Source organism: Nomascus leucogenys, chromosome 1a (assembly GCF_006542625.1).
Source record: "Nomascus leucogenys isolate Asia chromosome 1a, Asia_NLE_v1, whole genome shotgun sequence".
Classification (NCBI taxonomy): Eukaryota; Metazoa; Chordata; class Mammalia; order Primates; family Hylobatidae; genus Nomascus; species Nomascus leucogenys.
This window is the reverse complement of record NC_044381.1, coordinates 46,055,913-46,078,041: the sequence shown is the minus strand read 5'-3', so window position 1 is coordinate 46,078,041 and position 22,129 is coordinate 46,055,913. Positions and strand designations below refer to the sequence as shown.

The window sequence follows — 22,129 nt, the reverse complement described above, 5'->3', positions numbered from 1 at the left end:
TGTCACTTGGGGCCTTGGAAAGACATTCAGGAAGGGAGTTACTAAGCCTGAATTTCTGGAGATATGTTTAGTAGGGAAGAATTCACTATAATCCATGAATGATTGATTGATTTCTAGAAAGGCTCACGAATGTTTCTTTTTGCCACTCAGGACTGGACCTCTGAATCAGTACGGAATATGAATGAAAGCGGTCAGGGGAGAACTGGAGGATGCTGGTGGAGGCTGGAAGGCTTGCAGTCACCTGCATGTGCTTATCTAAGTGATGAGAATGTAGGAGCAGCAGGACCTGGCCCATCACTACCCTATGTTTGTTACAGGAGAGAGGACCGTCCTCCCACAGGTCAGAGCTATTGTTAATCAAGGTGTCAGTGCAAGATGCATTCCCACTCCTGACTTCTTCCTGTAAATAGGTTTCCTGAGTGGTGTTGGTTTATTTTCAATTTGGGAGCCAGTTCAATCAAATGTTTCACTAGATTCAAGTTTGATGAAAATACTAGCAAATCCCCCAACTAATGAGTCACTATAAGTAACTCAAGGCATCAGTCCTGCTCCCCACATAAGGGAGTACTGGTCCTGAGGAAATGGGACCGCATATATAGGGAACAAAAGTGATACAATGGGCCATGAGGGTGTGATGAGTAGCCCAGTGATTGCTTTTGGTAAATTCTGCTGGCCATATGGGTTTCAGTTCCTCTACATAGACAAGGAAATGCTCCTCATGACCGACAACGGCTCCTCCTGCACCAAGGCTGTCTAGTCATTAGAATGGTCTCTGGAAGACAATATCATCAGCAATCAGTCAGCCAGGAGCTGGCTTCTGTGGTACTGTGTTGTTGCTAATAGTTTTTGTTAGAGCAACTGCATTGTGGGAGGCCTGATCCAGGGAAGGCAGAAACCAAAGCCTGTGCTCCCAAGGAGGTTATGAAAAATGAAGAAAAACACCAGCCCCTCTGCAGGGGGAAGCTGGAAATGGTTGGAAGGCCCACCCACGGCTAGAACCCCAGCACTTGGGTCATGACTCACCCTGGGTAGGTCAAGTACAGGCCCCACTTCTTCAGGCCTTGGTTGTGGATCACACCCTGGATTCTTCCCCTTCAGGTACAGCCCAGTTGCCATGATGCTTCTTGAGTCAATGAGCTCTTTGGTCTGCTCTTCTGCTCAAGCAAAGAAAGGGTCTGGCTTCAGTTCTCAGAGGCTGATAAGTACCAAGGTGGCAGAATATGGGAGTATCCTGCAGGTGCTCCCAGCATCTGCCCTGGCTCAGGTGCCAGAGGCTTGCGGTTTTCTAGCTCTTGACCTCACACCCTCAAATGTTTGTTTTCCAATTCCTTCCTGAATAACAGGGTGAACATGCCACCCCTCCTGGTGGCTAATGGGGTTCCTCAGAACTGGGAGGCCACAGTCCAGATCCTGAGGCTCTTCACCAAGCAAAGGCTGGAGAGCAAAGCCACTCACTCACAACTCGCTCTCTCTCTTTCTCTTTCAAATTTGGGGAAGGGGAGGCCATCTGAGCAGTTTTTCTCACACTTCCCAGTAAGGAACTCATACAGGACCAAGTGAGCTCTAAGCCCCCAATAAAAACATTCAGCTGTTCCAATGAACTTCTTGTGATCCTGAAATCTGCAACGCTAGAACCAAGGCAGACGTAGGTACTGCAGTTACCTAACACCACAGAAATATTGTTTTTATTTCATAAAATAATAAATTTAAATACTGCTGTGGTTTCCACATTTGCCCCCTCCAAAACTCTTGTTGGAACTTATCTCCAATGTGGCAGCATTAAAATGTGGGGCCTTTAAGAGGTGATTAGGTCACATGAGCTCTTCCCTAATGAATACATTAATCTATTCATGGAATAATGGGTTCATAGACCAACAGGTTATCTTGGGAATGGGACTGATGGCTTTTTTTTTTTTTTTTTTGAGATGGAGTCTCGCTCTGTCACCCAGGTTGGAGTGCAGTGACGTGATCTTGGCTCAGCTCATTGCAACCTCCACCTCCCAGGTTCAAGCAATTCTCCCACCTCAGCCTCCCAAGTACCTGGGATTACAGGTGTGCACCACCACGCCCAGCTAATTTTTGTATTTTAGTGGAGACAGGATTTCACCCTGCTGGCCAAGCTGGTCTCGAACTCCTGACCTCAAGTGATCTGACTGCCTTGGCCTCCCAAAGTGCTAGGATTACAGGTGTGAGCCACTGTGCCCAGCCAGGACTGATGGTTTTAAAAGAAGAGGAAGAGACCTGAGCTGGTACACTCAGCCCCCTCGCCCTGTCATGCCCTGCACCACCTTGGGCCTTTGCAAAGAATCCCCACAAGCAAGAAGGCCCTCACAAGATACACTCCCCGGACCCCAGACTTCCCAGCCTCTAAAACTGTAAGAAATAAATGTTGTTTCTCATAAATTACACAGTTCCAGGTATTCTGTTATTAGCAACAGAAAAGAGACTAGGACAGATATCACAGTTGGATTGTATTCTACATGTTCTGACTGGTTCTCCAGAGAAGCAATGCATAAAAAGAGGAATAGTCGGCCAGGCGCGGTGGCTCACACCTGTAATCCCAGCACTCTGGGAGGCTGAGGCAGGCGAATCACGAGGTCAGGAGTTCGAGACCAGTCTGGTCAATATGGTGAAACCCCATCTCTACTAAAAATACAAAAATTAGCCGGGCGTGGTGGCGTGTGCCTGTAGTCCCAGCTACTCTGGAGGCTGAGGCAGAAGAATCACTTGAACCCAGGAGGCAGACATTGCAGTGAGCTGAGATTGCGCCACTGCACTCCAGCCTGAGCGACAGAGCCAGACTCTGTCTCAAAAAAAAAAAAAAAAAAAAGAGGAATAGTCTCCAAAATAGTAAACAAATTCCTGCAGACAGAAAATATAATGGTGGATACCTGAGCTAGGAGAGGGGGAATGGGGAACTATTATTCAATGGATACAGAGTTTCAGTTTAGGAAGATAAACAAGCTCTGGGAATAAACAATAGTAATGGTTACACAATGTGAATGTACTTAATGCCACTGAACTCAAAGTTGGTTAAAATGGTACTTGTTATGTTAGGTATATTTTACCACTTGAAAAATTATAGGTGATTGTGCGTCTAAGACAGTTATCAGTTTAATCTTCAATAGAAATAAATTGACAAACAGAAATACACAACGACTTCATTTTTAACAAAGTCAAAACATGCATACGAAAAGGTTATGGGGGTAAAGGCAAGGGTAATTATTTTTTTCCCCGAAAGGTATTTTCTACAATGAATGTTTTTATGTAATAAAAAATGAAATGACAAAAGTTTAGAATGTTTGTGGGTTTTGTTCCTTAAATCCTTAATTATATAAATTAATATCTACATTATATAGATTAAGATACATATTTTTCCTCTATCTAAACATTTCTCCATTCTCTGTATCTTAAATCCTGACATTAAATGTCATTAAATTTCTTAAATCTCAAGAGAACGACTTGGTTACCAAGGAAGATACAATCCATAACGTAGAGAGTGGGTGAATAAAAGCAGCTTCTAATGTTCTCAACTGCTTTTCTCCTGTCAACCAAATGTTTCTGTAAATAACTCATTTCTGTTGGTTTTGGGAAAGACGTGGGAGAAGGAAGAATCCCTGAATGGAGGAGTCTGGAAAAGACGCTTGACAAAACGCCCGCGCTCTCTGGAGACGCAGTCAGTCCCCTCCCTTCTAGGGTCTGGTCTTGACGATAGCATCTCGTGTTTTGGGGATGCCTTTCCCTACCAGATTCTTCTAAAGCCCAGCTGCACCCACCCTTAAGTGGGAGATAAGGCTTCTGCCCGCAGGCTCTGCGTTCTTCCACCCGGCCCCACCTTTGCTGTGGACTAAACAGGAGCCACTGGACTAGAGTACACTGACTCTCGGCTCTGCGAACCAAAAACTCCAGGACTAAGGAATAGCAAGGTTAGGCTGAAAAAGTCCATACAGGGCTTGCAGTAAACGTCTTTTCAGGAGCCACTCGCCCAGTGCAGGAAGTCGGTACTTAGTTGACTCGAGCGCTCCAGGGAGATGCCCGACCCTACTCTGCGCAGCCCCGAGGCACCAGGTCCGCTTCCGCCAGGTCCACTGAGGCAGGCACGCCCAGCTCTGGGACAGTCAGTAAACAAGCCACGAACCGCGCCAGGGATCAGAGCACCCAGAGGCCTCGCCCAGCTGCCGGCGCAGCCAATCGAAGCGCAGCCAGGCGGTGGGGCGGTGCCGGTCGAGCCCAGACCCGAGGTTTTAGAGGCAGAGTCAGGCGAAGCTGGGCCAGAACCGCGACCTCCGCAACCTTGAGCAGCATCCGTGGAGCGCGCCTGCGCAGCTACGACCACAGCAGGAAAGCGCCGCCGGCCAGGCCCAGCTGTGGCCGGACAGGGACTGGAAGAGGACGCGGTCGAGAAGGTGTGCACCAGCCCTGGCAACGAGAGCGTCTGCCCCGAGCTCTGCCGGCCTTGAGGTGGGGAAGCCGGGGAGGGCAATTGAGGACCCCGCGGAGGCGCGCGACTGGTTGAGCGGGCGGGCTAGCCTCCGAGCCGGGTGGACACAGGTACCGCAGCCAGGCCGCGCCGCGCCGACTCAGGGCCTGGCCCGGCCAGACAGGGAAGCCCAGTCCCCGCACGCCAGACAGCGGTACTCCTGCTGGCATCACCGCATTCTCTGACCGCTACAGCCTGTGTGTGGCACAGGCGTCACGTCCCCAGCCCTGCCACGCCTGGAGCCCTGGAAGCTGGCTGCAGGGCGCTGGCTTCCCGCGTGCGGCCATATGACCCCGTCCCTGATTTAGGGGAGCAATTTGGGGTGTCGGCAGCACAGGCCCAAGTGAGTGAAGGAGGGAGCAGTGCGTGCTCTCCTTCCCAGTTTTTCCTGGGAAAGCATTTCAGCAAGGTTTCATTTAAGGAGAGATTGGGGCGGGCGCGGTGGCTCACGCCTGTAATCCCAGCACTTTGGGAGGCTGAGGTGGGTGGATCACCTGAGGTCAGGAGTTCGAGACCAGCCTGACCAACATCGTGAAACCCCGTCTCTACTAAAAATACAAAATTAGACGGGCGAGGTGGCACACGCCTGTAGTCCCAGCAGTTCAAGAGGCTGAGGAAGAATGGCTTGAACCCGGGAGGCAGAGGTTGCCGTGAGCCGAGATCGCACCGTTGCACTCCAGCCTGGGCGGCAGAGCAAGACTCCATCTCAAAAAAAAAAAAAAAAAAAAAGGAGAGATTGGAAAACATATCTCAGCTTTGTTAGGAAGATGTGTGAAGGCCTCCTAACCCTTGGGGATCTCTTTGTCCCTACTTGGGAATCCCACCTTATCATTAGTGAGGTTTTGCCTGGGCACAAAACCTGGATTTTTTGCGATTGGTACAAAACCTGGATCAACCGTTTCCTGGTTTCCTAGTTGTTGCCTTAAGCTTCTCACCCACAAGGTACTTTCATACCTTTCTCATAACCTAAATTATCGTTGCATAAACGGTTTCAGCTCCTACAGCTCTGGACAGGCTGCTTTTCATTTTGGTGAGTCCATCCAGTACCTCCACGTGCCCTGTTTTTCTCCAAGCACATCCTTGGCCTCTTCCACAGTCCTTGGGTAAATGCTTGGGAGAATAATTGAAATATTTTTATTCTACCATGGTGGCCCTACTTTTTCAGGGGGCAGTAAGATGGCTTTTTAGGATTGGTCTAATCAGATCCTCATTATTGTTCCCTTCCTAGGTTTTAAAACATGAATCCAACACTCATCCTTGCTGCCTTTTGCCTGGGAATTGCCTCAGCTACTCTAACATTTGATCACAGTTTAGAGGCACAGTGGACCAAGTGGAAGGCGATGCACAACAGATTATACGGCATGGTTAGTGGCACCTGAAACTTCCCCAGAAAGAATAGTCCTGGCTGTTGAGAAGTTTTAGTCAGAGAGTAGCTTCTAGAGGCCGGCTTTTACCAATAGCCTAATGTAATAACCTAATGGTGTGGATTATGAGCACAATGTGGACATTCATCCCTGTTGTGTCTCAGTTTGGAGAACAGCATCCCCAGAGGTGTCAAGCCTTCCCTTGCCATGGTTTCTCTTCCATCTCTGTCTGCAGATTCACTTGGTGAGGATGAGATGGGTTTTAGGTAGAAGTAAAGAGCATCAGTTACATGTTTGCCTCTAGAATGAAGAGGGATGGAGGAGAGCAGTGTGGGAGAAGAACATGAAGATGATTGAGCAGCACAATCAGGAATACAGGGAAGGGAAACACAGCTTCACAATGGCCATGAACGCCTTTGGAGACATGGTAAGTGTGCTGTGGACTGCCGAGCTCTGTGCTTCCTCTCTTCGGTTCTTTACTAAGGTAATCTCTTGCTTTTCAACATTGTATTTCCTTTTCCTTGAAGACCAGTGAAGAATTCAGGCAGGTGATGAATGGCTTTCAAAACCGTAAGCCCAGGAAGGGGAAAGTGTTCCAGGAACCTCTGTTTTATGAGGCCCCCAGATCTGTGGATTGGAGAGAGAAAGGCTACGTGACTCCTGTGAAGAATCAGGTGAGGCAGTGTCAGGTTCAGACCTCCCATCTTCCCAGGAAAGCCAAGAAGTGATTGACATCTTTGTTTTGGTAGACTTTAAAGTGATGTGCAGTTCACTTTTTAACAGTATTCAGATGTGTGAGCTGTTGTCAAAGTCTTACTATGTTTTTTTTTGTGGATGACAGCTTTTTTTTATTCCCTTTTCAGGGTCAGTGTGGTTCTTGTTGGGCTTTTAGTGCTACTGGTGCTCTTGAAGGACAGATGTTCCGGAAAACTGGGAAGCTTGTCTCACTGAGTGAGCAGAATCTAGTAGACTGCTCTGGGCCTCAAGGCAATGAGGGCTGCAATGGTGGCCTAATGGATTATGCCTTCCAGTATGTTCAGGATAATGGAGGCCTGGACTCTGAGGAATCCTATCCATATGAGGCAACAGTAAGTGAAGCTCATTGTCATAATTCCAGCTCAGCTTTTGGAAGGTGGACACTTTCAGAGATAACAGATACCTTTTACGGAATTCATATATTAGGGCTGGGTGGGGTGGCTCACGCCTGTAATCCCAGCACTTTAGGAGGCTGAGCCGGGCAGATGGCTTGAGCTCAGGAGTTTGAGACCAGCCTGGGCAACAAGGTGAAACCCTGAATCTACCAAAAATACAAAGAAAATTCACACCTGTAATCCCAGCACTTTGGGAGGCCGAGACAGCAGATCACGAGGTCAGGAGATTGAGACCATCTTGGCTAACACGGTGAAACCCCGTTTCTACTAAAAATACAAAAAATTAGCCGGGCGTGTTGGCAGGCGCCTGTAGTCCCAGCTACTCGGGAGGCTGAGGCAGGAGAATGGCGTGAACCCAGGAGGTGGAGCTTGCAGTGAGCTGAGATCGCGCCACTGCACTCCAACCTGGGGGACACAGTGAGACTCCGTCTCCAAAAAAAAAAAAAGAAAATTAGCCGGCTATGGTGGTGTGCATCTATGGTCCCAGCTAGGCTGAGATAGGGTGATTGCTTGAGCGTGGGAGGTGGTTGTGCAAATGCACTCTCCAGTCTGAGTGACAGAGTGAGACCCTGTCTCAAAAAAAAAAAAAGTTCACATGTTAGATGGCAGAATCTGCATCTGCAAATTGTGACTGCTGTCATTATAAATTAGCCTTTGCACAATCCTGTGATTAGATGGGTAACATATAGCTGTTCTTGCTTCTAGTAACGTGAAGAATATACGAGCCATTCTACATATACACATTTCTCTATTGTGAAAAATGTCTTATGGAAGTAAACCTAGAGGTCTCATTGAAGAGACTGGAGCCAATTTTCAGTTTCAAATTAACTAGTAGCATTTCACTTCCTGGGATGATTTATAACAGTGGTGACTTGGAAATCCTAAGCTGCACACTGCTGAGTGTTGTGGTTGTAACTCATGTTCTCCAGGAGGAGGATAGCAGTAATCAAGTCTTTTTTTCCCTTTACCTTTGAAAGGAAGAATCCTGTAAGTACAATCCCAAGTATTCTGTCGCTAATGATACCGGCTTTGTGGACATCCCTAAGCAGGAGAAGGCCCTGATGAAGGCAGTTGCAACTGTGGGGCCCATTTCTGTTGCTGTTGATGCAGGTCATCAGTCCTTTCAGTTCTATAAAGAAGGTAAGCATTTTTTTCTTTGTAGAAATTGATGCAGAAAAAGAGTATCATGACATACGAGCATGATAGACTCTGGTTTGTAAAGTTCAGTTTAGATATTTAGGTGCTTAGCATCATAGTTGTTCATTCTGTACATGCAATATTTATACCCGATGTTTCCATTTGACATTATGTTGAGTATATCTCCATGAATATAAGTACTTCATAACTTTTTATAAACAGCTACATCATTTACTGTGTAGTTTAATATATTTAAAATATTCTGCAATTGTTGGATTTTTATAATTTTTCCAAAGATTTTTACTTCTGTTATTAAATCCGAAAAGAGTCTTTTGATTCAAGGATTTTAGTGTTCTGTGCTACTTTTTTAGATTGATATCCTAAAGTAGAATTACAAGCTTACAAAGAGGGGTCTTTTTTTCCTCTAGGAAAGCTTTTTTTTAGTGAAGGATTTATGCCGATTTCTATTTCTGCCAGTTGTAGATGAGAGCTTAAATCCCTAGCCTTAATAACAATAGATCTTATTGTTGTTAAGTACTATATGGAATGTGTGTCACTTCACTGAATTCAGAGATGCCTCATTCTCTGTGGGTGACAGGATGGGTTACTGTTGTGTGTCCTCTGGAGCTTCTCACCCCAGCCTTCATTTTACTATCCCAGGCATTTATTTTGAGCCAGACTGTAGCAGTGAAGACATGGATCATGGTGTGCTGGTGGTTGGCTACGGATTTGAAAGCACAGAATCAGATAACAATAAATATTGGCTGGTGAAGAACAGGTATAAATTGCCAGAAATACTTACATTTGAAATTCAAAAGAGAATACTTATTTGCAAACAGTGTTTGGATACAGTTCCACATGCCCTTAGGCATACTTCTGAAATCCCCAGAAGTCTAAGTTGAACATATTATATTAATGTTTGATTATAAAAGACACTGTCACAAATATCTTGGAAGTATGAATATAATATTTGTTCCATTGTATAAATGTGTGTCTAAGGCTGGGCGCGGTGGCTCACGCTTGTAATCCCAGCACTTTGGGAGGCCGAGGTGGGCGGATCACGAGGTCAGGAGATCAAGACCACGGTGAAACCCCGTCTCTACTAAAAATACAAAAAAATTAGCCGGGCGTGGTGGCAGGCGCCTGTAGTCCCAGCTACTCGGAGAGGCTGAGGCAGGAGAATGGCGTGAACCCGGGAGGTGGAGCTTGCAGTGAGCCGAGATTGCGCCACTGCACTCCAGCCTGGGTGACAGAGCGAGACTCCGTCTCAAAAAAAAAAAAAAAAAAAAATGTGTGTCTAAATCTGAACAGTTTTTAAATTCTGAGGCATATCTGGCTGCAAAGACATCCTATTCTTTTCCTGTCTCTGATGTGCAGTTCTGTGAAAGGTCACAGTTTTGAGGCTGGGATGGAAGTTATGTCCAGGTTATGTCAAGAATTTTTTAAGGATAAACAGGAACATTGCCTGTCCTGATTCTTTCTGTTAAGTCTATGGCCTCTGGCACAGTGTTTAAGTTGGGTGTTCCTGTTAATAACCCTTTAGGCTTTATTCTTTCTCTGAAATGGAAAACCTGCTCTTTTTTCAGCTGGGGTGAAGAATGGGGCATGGGTGGCTACATAAAGATGGCCAAAGACCGGAGAAACCATTGTGGAATTGCCTCAGCAGCCAGCTACCCCACTGTGTGAGCTGGTGGACGGTGATGAGGAAGGACTTGACTGGGGATGGCGCATGCGTGGGAGGAATTAATCTTCAGTCTACCAGCCCCTGCTGTGTCGGATACACACGCGAATCATTGAAGATCCAAGTGTGATTTGAATTCTGTGATATTTTCACACTGGTAAATGTTACCTCTATTTTAATTACTGCTATAAGTAGGTTTATATTATTGATTCACTTACTGACTTTGCATTTTCGTTTTTAAAAGGATGTATAAATTTTTACCTGTTTAAATAAAATTTAATTTCAAATGTGGTGGGGCTTCTTTCTATTTTTGATGCACTGAATTTTTGTGTAATAAAGAACATGATTGGGCTGTAAGCCATATCTGCTGTGCCAGTGGCTCACTAGGAGGAAGAGTGGGTGGCCTTCTGGGTCTTCTAGTCACAGATGTACAGATCTCATGTCAGCTGCCAGTGGCTGTGTCTTAACCAACCCTTGATTGCAGCAAAATTTGAAAATGATCTATGAGGACAAAGGAAAATTGTTGGAATAAGGAAAAATACTCACTTTTTAGAAAAGTGAACATACATATATATAATTTTAATACTAGAAAAGGACCTTAGTGATCGTGTTTATTTCACCCAAGGTGGTTGCATCTCAGTCAAGTTACAGGGCAAAGGTCTCAGCCCGTTTCTGGAGCATCTTCCCCCGCTGCTGGTGAAGGCCCTGTGGACACTTTGCAGTCGAGGCAGGTGAAGAACTAGTGCATTGCCAAGGCTGTTTGTTTTTGGGTCCTCAAGGGATGAGGAATAAACTGCAGGGTTTGAGGCTGGGGTTCAGAAATGGTGCTCTGGCCTCAGAAAATAAAAGACAGGTGAGAGGCTAGAAATGATAATCTGTTGCCCCATTTAGAGCAAGCTACCTGAAAATACCTGATTTATTTTTTTTAGATAGAAAAACTTCCCACATTGCACTAGCTTAACAGCCCATACTTCCATCACCTGTGTGTTTTCAGAAGTCTCTTGTTCCAACTGAAGGAAATATAAAGAACAGATGAGAATGTCTAATGAATAGACTCCATATCACAGAGGAGGGTAACCAGGTGCACAGTGGAGTCTCAGCTTACAAAGCCTCGGGCAGGCTCTGTCCAAGTCCATCTCGACTGGACCATGTGCCATACTGGACTCTCATGTGCCCTTCCCGAGTAGATGCTAAAAGTTCAAACTTTTTGACCTAAAATGGCAAATGCGGCACCTGTGAAATTCTTTGGGTATTGTAATAAAAGTCATCAGGGGTAGCAAGATTTGGGGAGGTTCCCAGGCTAAATCCCTCGTGCAGGTTGGGGCTTAGATTTGACACAACTAGAATTTATATACAACACCCACTACATGCTGGTCATCACCACTGTGGAACAGACAGACCCTGACCTCAAGGAGCTGAACAGTTACGGAGAGTGAGGTTATCAGGGAGGGCTTCCAGGAAGAAGTTAAAGCAGATGGCTAGAGCAGCTAGTCAATAAGGGAAGATGAAGAGGTGAGCATCTTAGCAGAGACTAGCACATCAGCAACCCTGCGAAAAGACCCTGTGGTTACAGACCCAGTAAAAGTCGCTGGATCCAGGTGTTGGGAGATGAAGCTGGTCAAGAGGTAGATTTTCAGGATAAAGGAGCCACTGGGAGTGCAGTGAACAGACTGTTGGTTCTGTTACTGTAAAACAAACCACCTAGAAACCCAATGGCTAGGAAGAAACATCTTTCACATGATTCTGCCTGGACTTGGCTGTGTGGTTTTCACGTGGAGGTCTATATCTGTGCTTGAGACATCTGCAGGTTTGAGTAGACTGGACATCTGCAAAGGCTCACTCACATGACTGGCTTCAGATGCTGGTGTTGGCTGGACATTCAACTTGGGCTGTTGACCAGAGCACCTGCGCGGGGCCTCCCCATGGCTTGGGCTTCCCACAGCATTGATACTGGGGGAAATACAGATATAGTGAAATTGAGTGTTTTAAGTTTGTCAACTTGGAAGGTGTATACATACAGCTTTAAACGCTGAATTTCACAAATGTTCATGATTATCTCTTTGTTAATAAGTTAATAAGAAAAATAATTTCCAGGAGACTTGGTCTCTTTTCTCCAGTACTACAATTTACACATTCCATAATTCATGTTTAAAATTTTTTTATTTACACTTTCAACAAGTATTCATTGGGCACCATTTATGAGGCAGTGCTGTGCTGCCAACACAAAAGTGAAGCAAATACTCATGACTCCTTCCTCTGTAGCTCATGTTCCCATTGAAAAGCAAATCAAAGCCTGGCACAAACCCATGGGCAAGTGCAGCACTAGGGAGGTCTCAAAGGAGCACAGGGACAGTCAGGGCACACACCAGGGACATGCCACCCTCCAGGGTCAGAGTAGGTATAAGCAGGGGCCATCTGATCCCAATTTCAAGCATTCATAGCTGTCATATCTTGGACAGGGCATGAGAGGGCAGTTTCTCTTTGTGCTGTATTATTTCAATTTTTAGGTAATGGACCTTCATTATTTTCACAAGGTAACAGATTCCAAAAGTACGCAGTTCAAGAAAAAAGTTATAAAGAATTGACAAGAAGAAGGAGGAGGAGGAAGAGGGGGAGAAACAGAGGGTCCTTAGATAACTTGATGAAGGCGAGTCTCCTGTTTGGGGACTGATGTTCCTGAGATCTGTGCGGATGCTGCTCAGCGGGTCCATCACACAGCACAGGCGTGAGGAAGCACCACTGCCCAGCTGGACTCCAGGGTGCTCCACGCACCTCTCAGTCACACAGAACCTCTCTAAGGATGGTGGCTGTTGGCTCCAATTGACCATTCCCTGGCAAGAGAAACAGGGAGGGGGTTTTGCTAAGGGCTAAAGGAGGGATGGACAATGAGGGGATAGACCAGGGACAGTGTTCTAATGAGACTGCTTTAGTGAGGACGCAGGGTGACTCTGCTCAGGACGCCAGAACACTTGCTCCCTTCAGCTGCCCTACTCCCCACAACCATGCACACTCCCGTCATCCCAACCTGGGGCAGCATGTTGAGCACTTAACAGAACCGCCATTTCTGTGGCTTTTTCATCCCTTTCCTTTCCCTCCATATTCAGGAAGAACAACAGATGACTAATCACCCACACTCAGGGAAGTCCAATATAAGTAGGAGCAAGAGCAAATCCTGAGCTTTGGGTCATTAATTCTTCTGAAAAACCATAGCAGAGACTTCCTGTTTCCATTACAATGTGGAAGGAGTTTTGAAGTTGTAACCATCCACTCACAAGTAAAAAGCTGAACAAATTGAAAAATCAACAACTCTTCTTAGAATCATCAGACAAGTGAAGACACACAGCAAACCACTGCCTTAATAATTAGAGAAATGAATGTCAAGAATCACAGCTTACAGAAGGAGAAATTTATGAGCAGAGATTTCCACAGGAACAAGTGCTTAGTAAGGAAAACCAAGCTGTAACTGAGGAATTGCCAGAGGTCCATGTGGACAAGTCTGAGAGTTAAAATTCTAGGAGTTGTGTCCTAGAGGGGCTCCTCAAGTTGTAGGGCTCCAATAGCAATACCAGGTTCTCAAAGTAGAAATCTAACACAAATTCCCTCATGATTCAGGTATGTGTGGTGGGGCGGGAAGGGGTGTCATGATATGAAAATATGCCAGAGCATTCTGTTCTTCTTAACAAGGCCTCTCCTCAAGAAAAACTTGTTTTGTTTTTTTTTGAGACAGAGTCTTGCCCTTTCTCCCAGGCTGGAGTGCAGTGGCACGGTCTCGGCTCACTGCAACCTCTGCCTCCTGGGTTCAAGGGATTCTCATGCCTCAGCCTCCTGAGTAGCTAGGATTAGAGGCGCGTGCCACCACACTTAGCAAATTTTTGTATTTTTGGTAGAGACAGAGTTTGATCGGGCTTAGCAGAGCTTAGTTTGACCAGGCTTTAGTAGAGACGTGTTGGCTGGGCTGGTCTTGAAGTCCTGACCTCAAGTGAACCACCTGCCTTGGCCTCCCAAAGTGCTGGGATTATAGGCATGAGCCACCACGCTTAGCCACTTTTTTTTTTTTTTTTAATCAAAGCTGACCTATTGGGGTTTCATCAAAACCTAACTGAGCTGGGGAATGGAAATACCCAACTGCAGGCTGCTTCAGCCTTCCATATGGAGAAGGGTAATAATCAACTCCAGTTCTCTCTAGCCATCCTGTCTCACCTAAAAATGGAAAACCCGAGAAGCACTTGTGAATTCCACAGCCCAGGGACATAGGCTGATTAAAAGACTGCGACCCACTCATAGGGCTAAGGAATACTTCTCCTCCCTCTACATATTTCCAGCACATTCCCAAAGGCTTATTTACCAGTGTTCCTTTTACCCGGTACACCATAACCCTCTTTCTAAAGAATATTAAAAGGTATACTAAAAGGCAAAAGTCACAACTAGAAGAGACAAAACAAGCATCAGAACCAGAATCAGATATGCCATGAATGTCAGAAACATCAGACCAGGAATTTAAAATAACTATGACTATTATGATAAGGGCTAATAGATCAAATGACAACATGCAACAACAGACAGAGAAGGTAGAGAGTAAGTGGAAAATTCCAGACATCAAAAAGTAATGCTAATTCGGCTGGGCGCAGGGGCTCACGCCTGTAATCCCAGCACTTTGGGAGGCCGAGGTGGGTGGATCACGAGGTCAGGAGATCGAGACCATCCTGGCTAACACAGTGAAACCCCGTCTCTACTAAAAATACAAAAAATTAGCTGGGTGTGGTGGCGGGTGCCTGTGGTCCCAGCTACTCGGGAGGCTGAGGCAGGAGAATGAACCCAGGAGGCAGAGCTTGCAGTGAGCCAAGATCGCACCACTGCACTCCAGCCTGGGCGACAGAGTGAGACTCCGTCTCAAAAAAAAAAAAACAAAAGTAATGCTAATTCTTAGCAAACTAGGAATGGAGGGGAACTTCCTCTCCTTGATAAAGAACATCTATAACAAACCTGTAGATAATATGATTTTGAGAAAATAAAATCTTTATTACTAAGATCAGGAGCAAGGCAAAAATGTCCCCTTTCACCACTCCTTTTCAACATAGTACTGGAAGTCTTAGATAATGCAATAAAACATGAAAAATAAATATATATCTATAGATTAGCAAGGAAGAAATAAATTGTCTTTGTTTGCAGATGAGCTAGAGAATCCAGAAGAATCAACAAAAATCTGTTGGAACTAATAAGTGGTTACAGCAAGGTTCTAGGATACAAGATTAATGTCCAAAAGTCATTTGCTTTCCTATATATCAGCAATGAACAAGTGGAATTTGAAATTAAAACACAATACCATTTATGCAAGCACCACACAAATGAAATAATTAGGTATCAATCTAACAACAAATGTATAAGATCTATATGAGGAAAATGACAAAACCCTAATGAAACAAATCAAAGAGCTAAAAATATATCTCATGTTAATTAATAAGAAGACTCAATATTAGCAAGACATTATTTTTTTCCCATTTCATTTATAGACTCTATGCAATTCCAAACAAAATTCTTGCACTTAGTTTTGCAATTAGTTCTGCAGTTTGCAGAACAAACTGATTCTAAATTTGTTATGCAGGAGTAAGAATCTAGAATAACTAACACAACACTGAAGGAGAACAAATTCAGAGGACGTAGACTACAGGGTTTCCAGACTTCCTATAAAGCTACGATAAACAAAAAAGAATGATTTTGGAGAATGAATAGACAAATCATCCATGGGACAAAAGTGAGCCCAGAAACAGACCCACGTAAATACAGTCAACTGATCTTCAACTAAGGAGCAAAGGCAATACAATGGAGAAAAGATAGTCTTTTTTTTTTTTTCTAGAACAACTTGGCATCCACTTTCAAAAACATGAATCTAGACACAGACATTTCACGCTTCGCAAAATTAATATAGATCATACATCCAAATGTAAAACACCAAACTGTAAAACTCTTAGAGGATAACATAGGAGGAAATCTAGATTACCTTGGGTATGGCAATGGCTTTTTAGATAAAACACTGAAGTACAATCCATGAAATAAATAATTGATAAGCTGGACTTTAGTAGAATTAAAAACTACTCCATGAAAGATACAGTCAAGAGAATAAGCAGACAAGCCACTGACTGGGAGAAAATATTTGCAAAAGAAATATCTGGGCCGGGCACAGTGGCTCAGACCTGTAATCCCAGCACTTTGGGAGGCCGAGGCGGGCAGATCACAAGGTCAGGATATTGAGACCATCCTGGCTAACGCGGTGAAACCGCATTTCTATTAAAAATACAAAAAATTAGCCGGGTGTGGTGGCAGGCGTTCGTAGTCCCAGCTACTCGGGAGGCTGAGGCAGGCGAATGGCATGAACCCGGCAGGCGGAGCTTGCAGTGAGCCGAGAATGCGCCACTGCACTCCAGTCTGGGTGACAGAGCGAGATTCCGTCTCAAAAAAAATAAATAAATAAAAAATAAAAATAAAAAAATAAAGAAACATCTGACAATACCATTCAGGACATAGGCACAGGCAGAGATTTCACAATGAAAACATCAAAAGCAATTGCAACAAGAGCAAAACTTGACAAATGGGATCTAATTAAGCTAAAGAGCTTCTGCACAGCAAAAGAAACTATCATCAGAGTAAACAGACAACCTACAGAGTGGGAGAAAATTTTTGCAATCCATCCATATGACAAAGGTCTAATATCCAGAATCTACAAAGAACTTAAACAAATTTACAAGAAAAAACTAACAACCCCATTAAAAAGTGGGCAAAGGACATGAACAGATATTTCTCAAAAGAAGACATTTATGCAGCCAACAAACATGAAAAAAAGCTCAACATCACTGATCATTAGAGAAATGCAAATCAAAATCACAACGAGATATCATCTCATGCCAGTTGGAATAGCGATTATCAAAAAGTCAACAAACAACAGACTCTGGCAAGGCTGTGGAGAAATAGGAACACTTTTACACTGTTGGTGGGAATGTAAATTAGTTCAACCATTGTGGAAGACAGTGTGGTGATTCCTCAAAGATCTAGAACCAGAAATACCATTTGACCCAGCAATCCCATTACTGGGTATATACCCCCCAAAATATAAATCGTTCTATTATACATGCATGCATATGTTCACTGCAGCACTATTCACAATAGCAAAGACATGGAATCAACTCAAATGCCCACCAATGATAGACTGGATTAAAAAAAGTTGTACATATACATCATGGAATACTATACAGCCATAAAAAGGAATGAGATCACATCCTTTGCAGGGACATGGATGGAGCTGGAAGCCATTATCCTTAGCAAACTAGCACAAGAACAGAAAACCAAACACTGCATGTTCTCACTTACAAGTGCAAGCTGAACAATGAGAACACATGGTCACAGGGAGGGGAGCAACACACACGGGGCCTGTCAGGGGGGTGGGAGGAGGAAGAGCATCAGGAAGAATAGCTAACAGATGCTGGGTTTAATACCTAGGTGATCAGTTGATAGGTGCAGCAAACCACCATGGTACACATTTACCTATGTAACAAACCTGCACATCCTGCACATGAATCCCATAACTTAAAATAAAATTTTTTAAAAAAGAAAATATAGGCTAGGAATGGTGGCTCATGCCTATAATCCCAGCACTTTGGGAGGCTAAGGCAGGTGGATCACATGAGGTCAGGAGTTCGAGACCAGCCTAGCCAACATGATGAAATCGCATCTCTACTAAAAATACAAAAAATTAGCCGGGTGTGGTTGTGGGCACCTTTAATCCCAGCTACTCCGGGGGCTGAGGCAGGAGAATCACTTGAACTAACTCGGGAGGTGGAGGTTGCAGTGAGCCAAGACAGTGCCACTGCATTCCAGCCTGGGCAACAAGAGCAAAACTCCATCTCAAAAAAAAAAAAAAAAAGAAAAGAAAATATAAAAAGGGCTCTCGAAATTCAGCCATAAGAAGAACAACACAATTACATAATGGACAATTGACTTGAACAGACACTTTACCAAATATGTGGGTGGCAAATGAGCACATGAAGAGATGCTCCATGTCATATTTCATCATGGAGATGCCAATGAAAACAACAATGAGATAACACTACACACATACCATGATGGCCAAAATCCAAAACACTGACAACACCAAATATTGGTGAGGATATGGAGGAAAGAAAGTCTCATTTATCACTGGTTGGAATGCAAAATGGTACAACCTTTTTGGAAGATAGTTTGGCAGTTTTTTAAAAAATAAATCTTATCTTACCACAGAATCCATCAATCCCACTCATTAGTATTTACCCAAATGAATTGAAAACTGTGTTGACACAAAAACCTGTATAATGGTGAGTGGTGACTATCTGGGCCACGGCACAGGTGGTAAAAGAATTTACCAAGACAATGGTAGGTAAAGAAAGGCAGATTTATTAGAGAAAGTAGGAACATATGTTGCAAGGGTGCAACAGGCAGGTCAGCAAGAGAGGAGCTGACTGCCAGGAGACAAAAGCTTACTGTGGATTTTATGGAATGGTGTTTGTGCTGGGTGCTGAAGTGGGCTTTGTGCAGTACTGATAACACCAAAATTGCAGTGAGCTCATTTACATTTTTCTATCAGCCAAGGGTCTGGTGATAGCTGGGTGCAGGAAGAGTGTAAGTTATTTTCGCAGGAGGACTGTGTGCTCTAGACCATGAAGAAAAGACAAACTCATAGCTTATCTGCTTTCTTTTTTCGCTTTCCCTCCATCCTGCCAGCCTGACTACCCCTCCCAAATTAGGATTCCACAATCTGCAAACGAACATTTATAACAGCTATATTCATAATTGCCCAAACTTGGAAGTAATCAAGAAGTCCTTCAGTAAGTGAATGGATAAATAAATGTAGTAAATCCAGCCAATGAACTATTATTCAGCCATAAAAACAAATGAGTTCTCAAGTCATGAAAAGATATGAAGGAAACTTAAATGTGTATTACTAATGAAAGAATCCAGGCTACATACTGTATTCCAACTATATATCTTTCTGGAAAAGGCAAAACTATGGAAACAGTGAAATCGTCAGTCGTTGCCAGAGATTAGGAAGTAGGAAGGGCTGAATAGGGAGTGCACAGAAGATTTTTAGGTCAGGGAAATTATTCTGTGTGATACTATAATGGTGAACACGTGTCCTCATACATTTGTCAAAACCCATCGAATGCACAATACCAAGAGTGAACCCTAGTGTTTATTATGAACTTTGGATGATAATGGTGAGTCACTGTAGGTTCTTGGACTGTAGGAAATGGACTACTCTGGCACATATGTTGATAGTGGTGGGGGAGGAGAGGTTGTAGGGGTTTGGAGAACAGGGGCATGGAACTTCCTGTTCTTTCCACCCAATTTTGATAAGAACCAAACTTAGCTCTTAAAAATTATGGTTATTAATTTTAAAAAGAAACAAAGAATATCTAATTTTTTACAAATTGCTCTAATTTCATATAATTGCACATTAAAAATATGAGATGCTACAAAAAAGAAATTATAGCTGTGCTTTAGACAGGAAAGGGGCATGAGAGAACTTTCTGGAATAATAGTAATGTTGTATATCTTGATAGGGACTTGGGTCATACTGGTATATGCAATTGTCAAAACTCAAAGAACATACACCTCAGGTTTGTGCATTTCAATCAATATAAATTTCATAGTAAAACTAGGATTTTAAAACAAGTATCAAACCATTGTTAATGATATGCATGCTAAAGTATTTAGGAGGAAGCACTACCTGCAAATTTCTTGAAAACACGTGAAAAATAACATGAACTAATGGACAGATAGAAGCAAAAATAGATCTATAGATGTGAATTAAAACAAATATTAAAATGTTAATGATAAAATCTTAGAGGTAGATATATGGTATTCACTGTAAAAATTCTTTCAACTTTATTGTATGTTTGAATATTTGCATAATATAATGTTAGGGGAAAATTGCAGCAGAGATAATATTCTAAATAGCTAAAAAAAATTTGACTTTCAGAAGACCAGACTCATTGAGAGAGAAAAATTTATTTTTGTTTTGTTGTTTGCTTGTTTTTTAATTCTGGCAGTGGCAGAGGAACTCTGACTCCTGGGGTGCAGAAAAATTCTCTGTGGAAGCCCCGTGAAGGAGGTGGGGGACCGCTGCAAAGGCAAGGAAGAGGATGAGGATGAGGACGTCTAGGATAACTGGGATGATGGTGATGACAGGAAAAAGAAAAAAGAGGAAGCAGAAGTAAACATTTTAGAAAAGAAAAAGCTAACAGAGAAGATAAAAGAGAAAGAATGGCAATAGAAGAAAGGGCAGGAAGAAATTAAAAAGGGGTTAGAAGAACCTGAAGAACTCCAGGTGCTAACACCAGAGGAACAATTAACAGATAAACCGCAGCTGGAGAAATCACAGGAAGAGTCAGACATGGAATTAGCAAAGGCAACTTTTGGTGTTAAGACTACTGTATGTGGAATGGATGCTATAAACCCATCTTCAAGGAACGACCTTACAGAGTTTGGAAAGTTACTAAAAGATAAAATTACACAAAATAAAAAGTCACTATATTATGCCAGTTTTTTGGAAGTCTTACTTGGAGATGTGTGTATTTCATTGGAAACTGATGACTTGAAAAATGTTCCCAACACATTGTGCTTTGAAGTGAAAAACAGAAGCAAGCAAAGCCAAGCCAAAAAGAAGAACAAAGGTGTGGTTCCTGGAGGGAGATTAAAAGCCACCATGACAAATGATCTGGTAGATTATGGTGGTGATGATGTAGGGTATGCACAAGACTATGAAAACGTCATGTGACATTGCGTCTTTTCCTGGTGTCATCTTTATGTTGCCCACGACCCCTTCAACGCACAGCACAACTTCCTTTCCTTTCAGTTCTGCCAAATGCTACAATGCAAAGTGCAGTCTCTTTCATGCTGGTTATTTAACCCCTTGATACTTAGGTGTTAATGTGCAAATGAGGGAGCTTGGATCTTGCTGCCAAGGGGTTAAAATCAGGAATCTCAATTGCTACTAAATCATAGTCCACAACAAAACAAACCTAATAATGTTGTCATGTTTGGTTTCAGATTTCATAGCGGCAGTCACTAAAAATTGGAAACAAAAGGCTTCAACATGACAAAATAAATTGTGTAGTACTCAACAGCACTATTCAGTAATACAGCCTTAACCATACCTCCTTGAACGACTTCATAACTTGTCAAGAAAAGCAGTTGCAGCAAGGGCATGTGGCATGCATCTAGTATTAAAATTGCTTTGTCTTAAAATTGAATGTGAGGCTATTAAAAATACATTGTGAAGAAGACTGCTTATGCCAGAGTGAAGATACTGTGGCTGAAAAGCACTAATTTGATAAAAATTAAATGACCAAAGCCTTCCAACTTTGAATCCGAAGAGGGTAAGCCTCTCCATTATAACATCACATGTGTGGATTCTCTTGAGTACAAAGACTGTCTAGTTACTGAAACCACCTTTGCAAAATATGACTGAGACAGTGAAAGAGATCTAACTTAATTGACTCCATCTTGCTTCTAACCTCCAAGCTGTCCTTGTTCATTCTTGGGTGTAGGCTGAAGTAGCTTCGGGAGAAACTTAGTTTATAGTTTAAAACAAAGATGATAACAGCCCTATCCCAAAGCAGACTTCCTCCTTGCCTGCGCACTAGACTGCCTTTGCAGGACTAACATTAGCCACAAGGTTAGAAATTATGGTTTAGGAGTCATGCAGCTGGAGGCTGCAAGATTCTGACCCTCCCTAACCTATTCCTAAGATAAGTGCCTGAGATATTTTGCAGCTGGCACACGCAGATTGACAAACTGTCTCATCTGACCTTGTGACCCCCAACCAGGAACTGACTCAGCACAAGAAGACAGCTTCAACTCCCTATGATTTCTTCTCTGACCAATCAGCAGTCCTGGCTCATTGGCCTCTCCCCACCCACCAAGTTGTCCTTAAAAACTATGCTCCCCAAATGCTCTTCGGGGAGACTAATTTGAGTGATAATACAGTTCCGGTCTCCCACACAGCCGGCTCTGTGTGAATTACTCTTTCTCTATTGCTATTCCCCTGTCTTGAGAAATTGGCTCTGTCTAGGCAGTGGGCAAGGTGAACCCCTCGGGCGGTGACATTACTTATCAGACTATTTCTACTGATGATGTGCTTCAGATGGGGGCTACAGGACTCTTTACCTGTTTTTATTTGCCTGATTTAAGTGTCTGAGAAACAAATCTTAGTTCTCCTGGGCTGCAATAAAACAACTTTACCAGGGTTTTGGCATTTCCTTTCTTTTCCTTTATAAAATATGCTCAG

General features: G+C 43.5%; 1 protein-coding gene and 1 pseudogene across 4 annotated transcripts; both read left to right on the top strand.

Annotated features, from left to right (window-relative positions):
- The first annotated feature begins 4,203 nt into the window (after positions 1 to 4,203).
- Positions 4,204 to 10,103, top strand: CTSL (cathepsin L). Of its 4 annotated transcripts, none has more exons than XM_004087024.3 (8): positions 4,204 to 4,406; positions 5,709 to 5,844; positions 6,149 to 6,271; positions 6,372 to 6,518; positions 6,708 to 6,932; positions 7,973 to 8,135; positions 8,793 to 8,910; positions 9,719 to 10,103. In XM_004087024.3, the coding sequence occupies exons 2-8, from the start codon at positions 5,719 to 5,721 to the stop codon at positions 9,816 to 9,818; spliced, it is 1,002 nt and encodes a 333-aa protein (XP_004087072.1). In that variant the 5' UTR covers positions 4,204 to 4,406; positions 5,709 to 5,718; the 3' UTR covers positions 9,819 to 10,103. The 4 variants fall into 4 exon arrangements, with proteins under 4 accessions (XP_004087072.1, XP_003279085.1, XP_004087073.1 ...); XM_003279037.4 differs by having other exon boundaries at positions 4,204 to 4,461; XM_004087025.3 differs by having other exon boundaries at positions 4,204 to 4,551.
- Positions 9,833 to 20,617, top strand: LOC100598308 (annotated as a pseudogene).
- Positions 20,618 to 22,129: the final 1,512 nt, after the last annotated feature.

Coding starts and splice junctions, on each gene's coding strand:
- CTSL (XM_004087024.3), top strand. CDS start 5,719: ATGAATCCAACACTCATCCTTGCTGCCTTTTGCCTGGGAATTGCCTCA. Junction 5,845..6,148: donor ACAACAGATTATACGGCATG/GTTAGTGGCACC, acceptor GTTTGCCTCTAG/AATGAAGAGGGATGGAGGAG. Junction 8,136..8,792: donor CTTTCAGTTCTATAAAGAAG/GTAAGCATTTTT, acceptor TTACTATCCCAG/GCATTTATTTTGAGCCAGAC.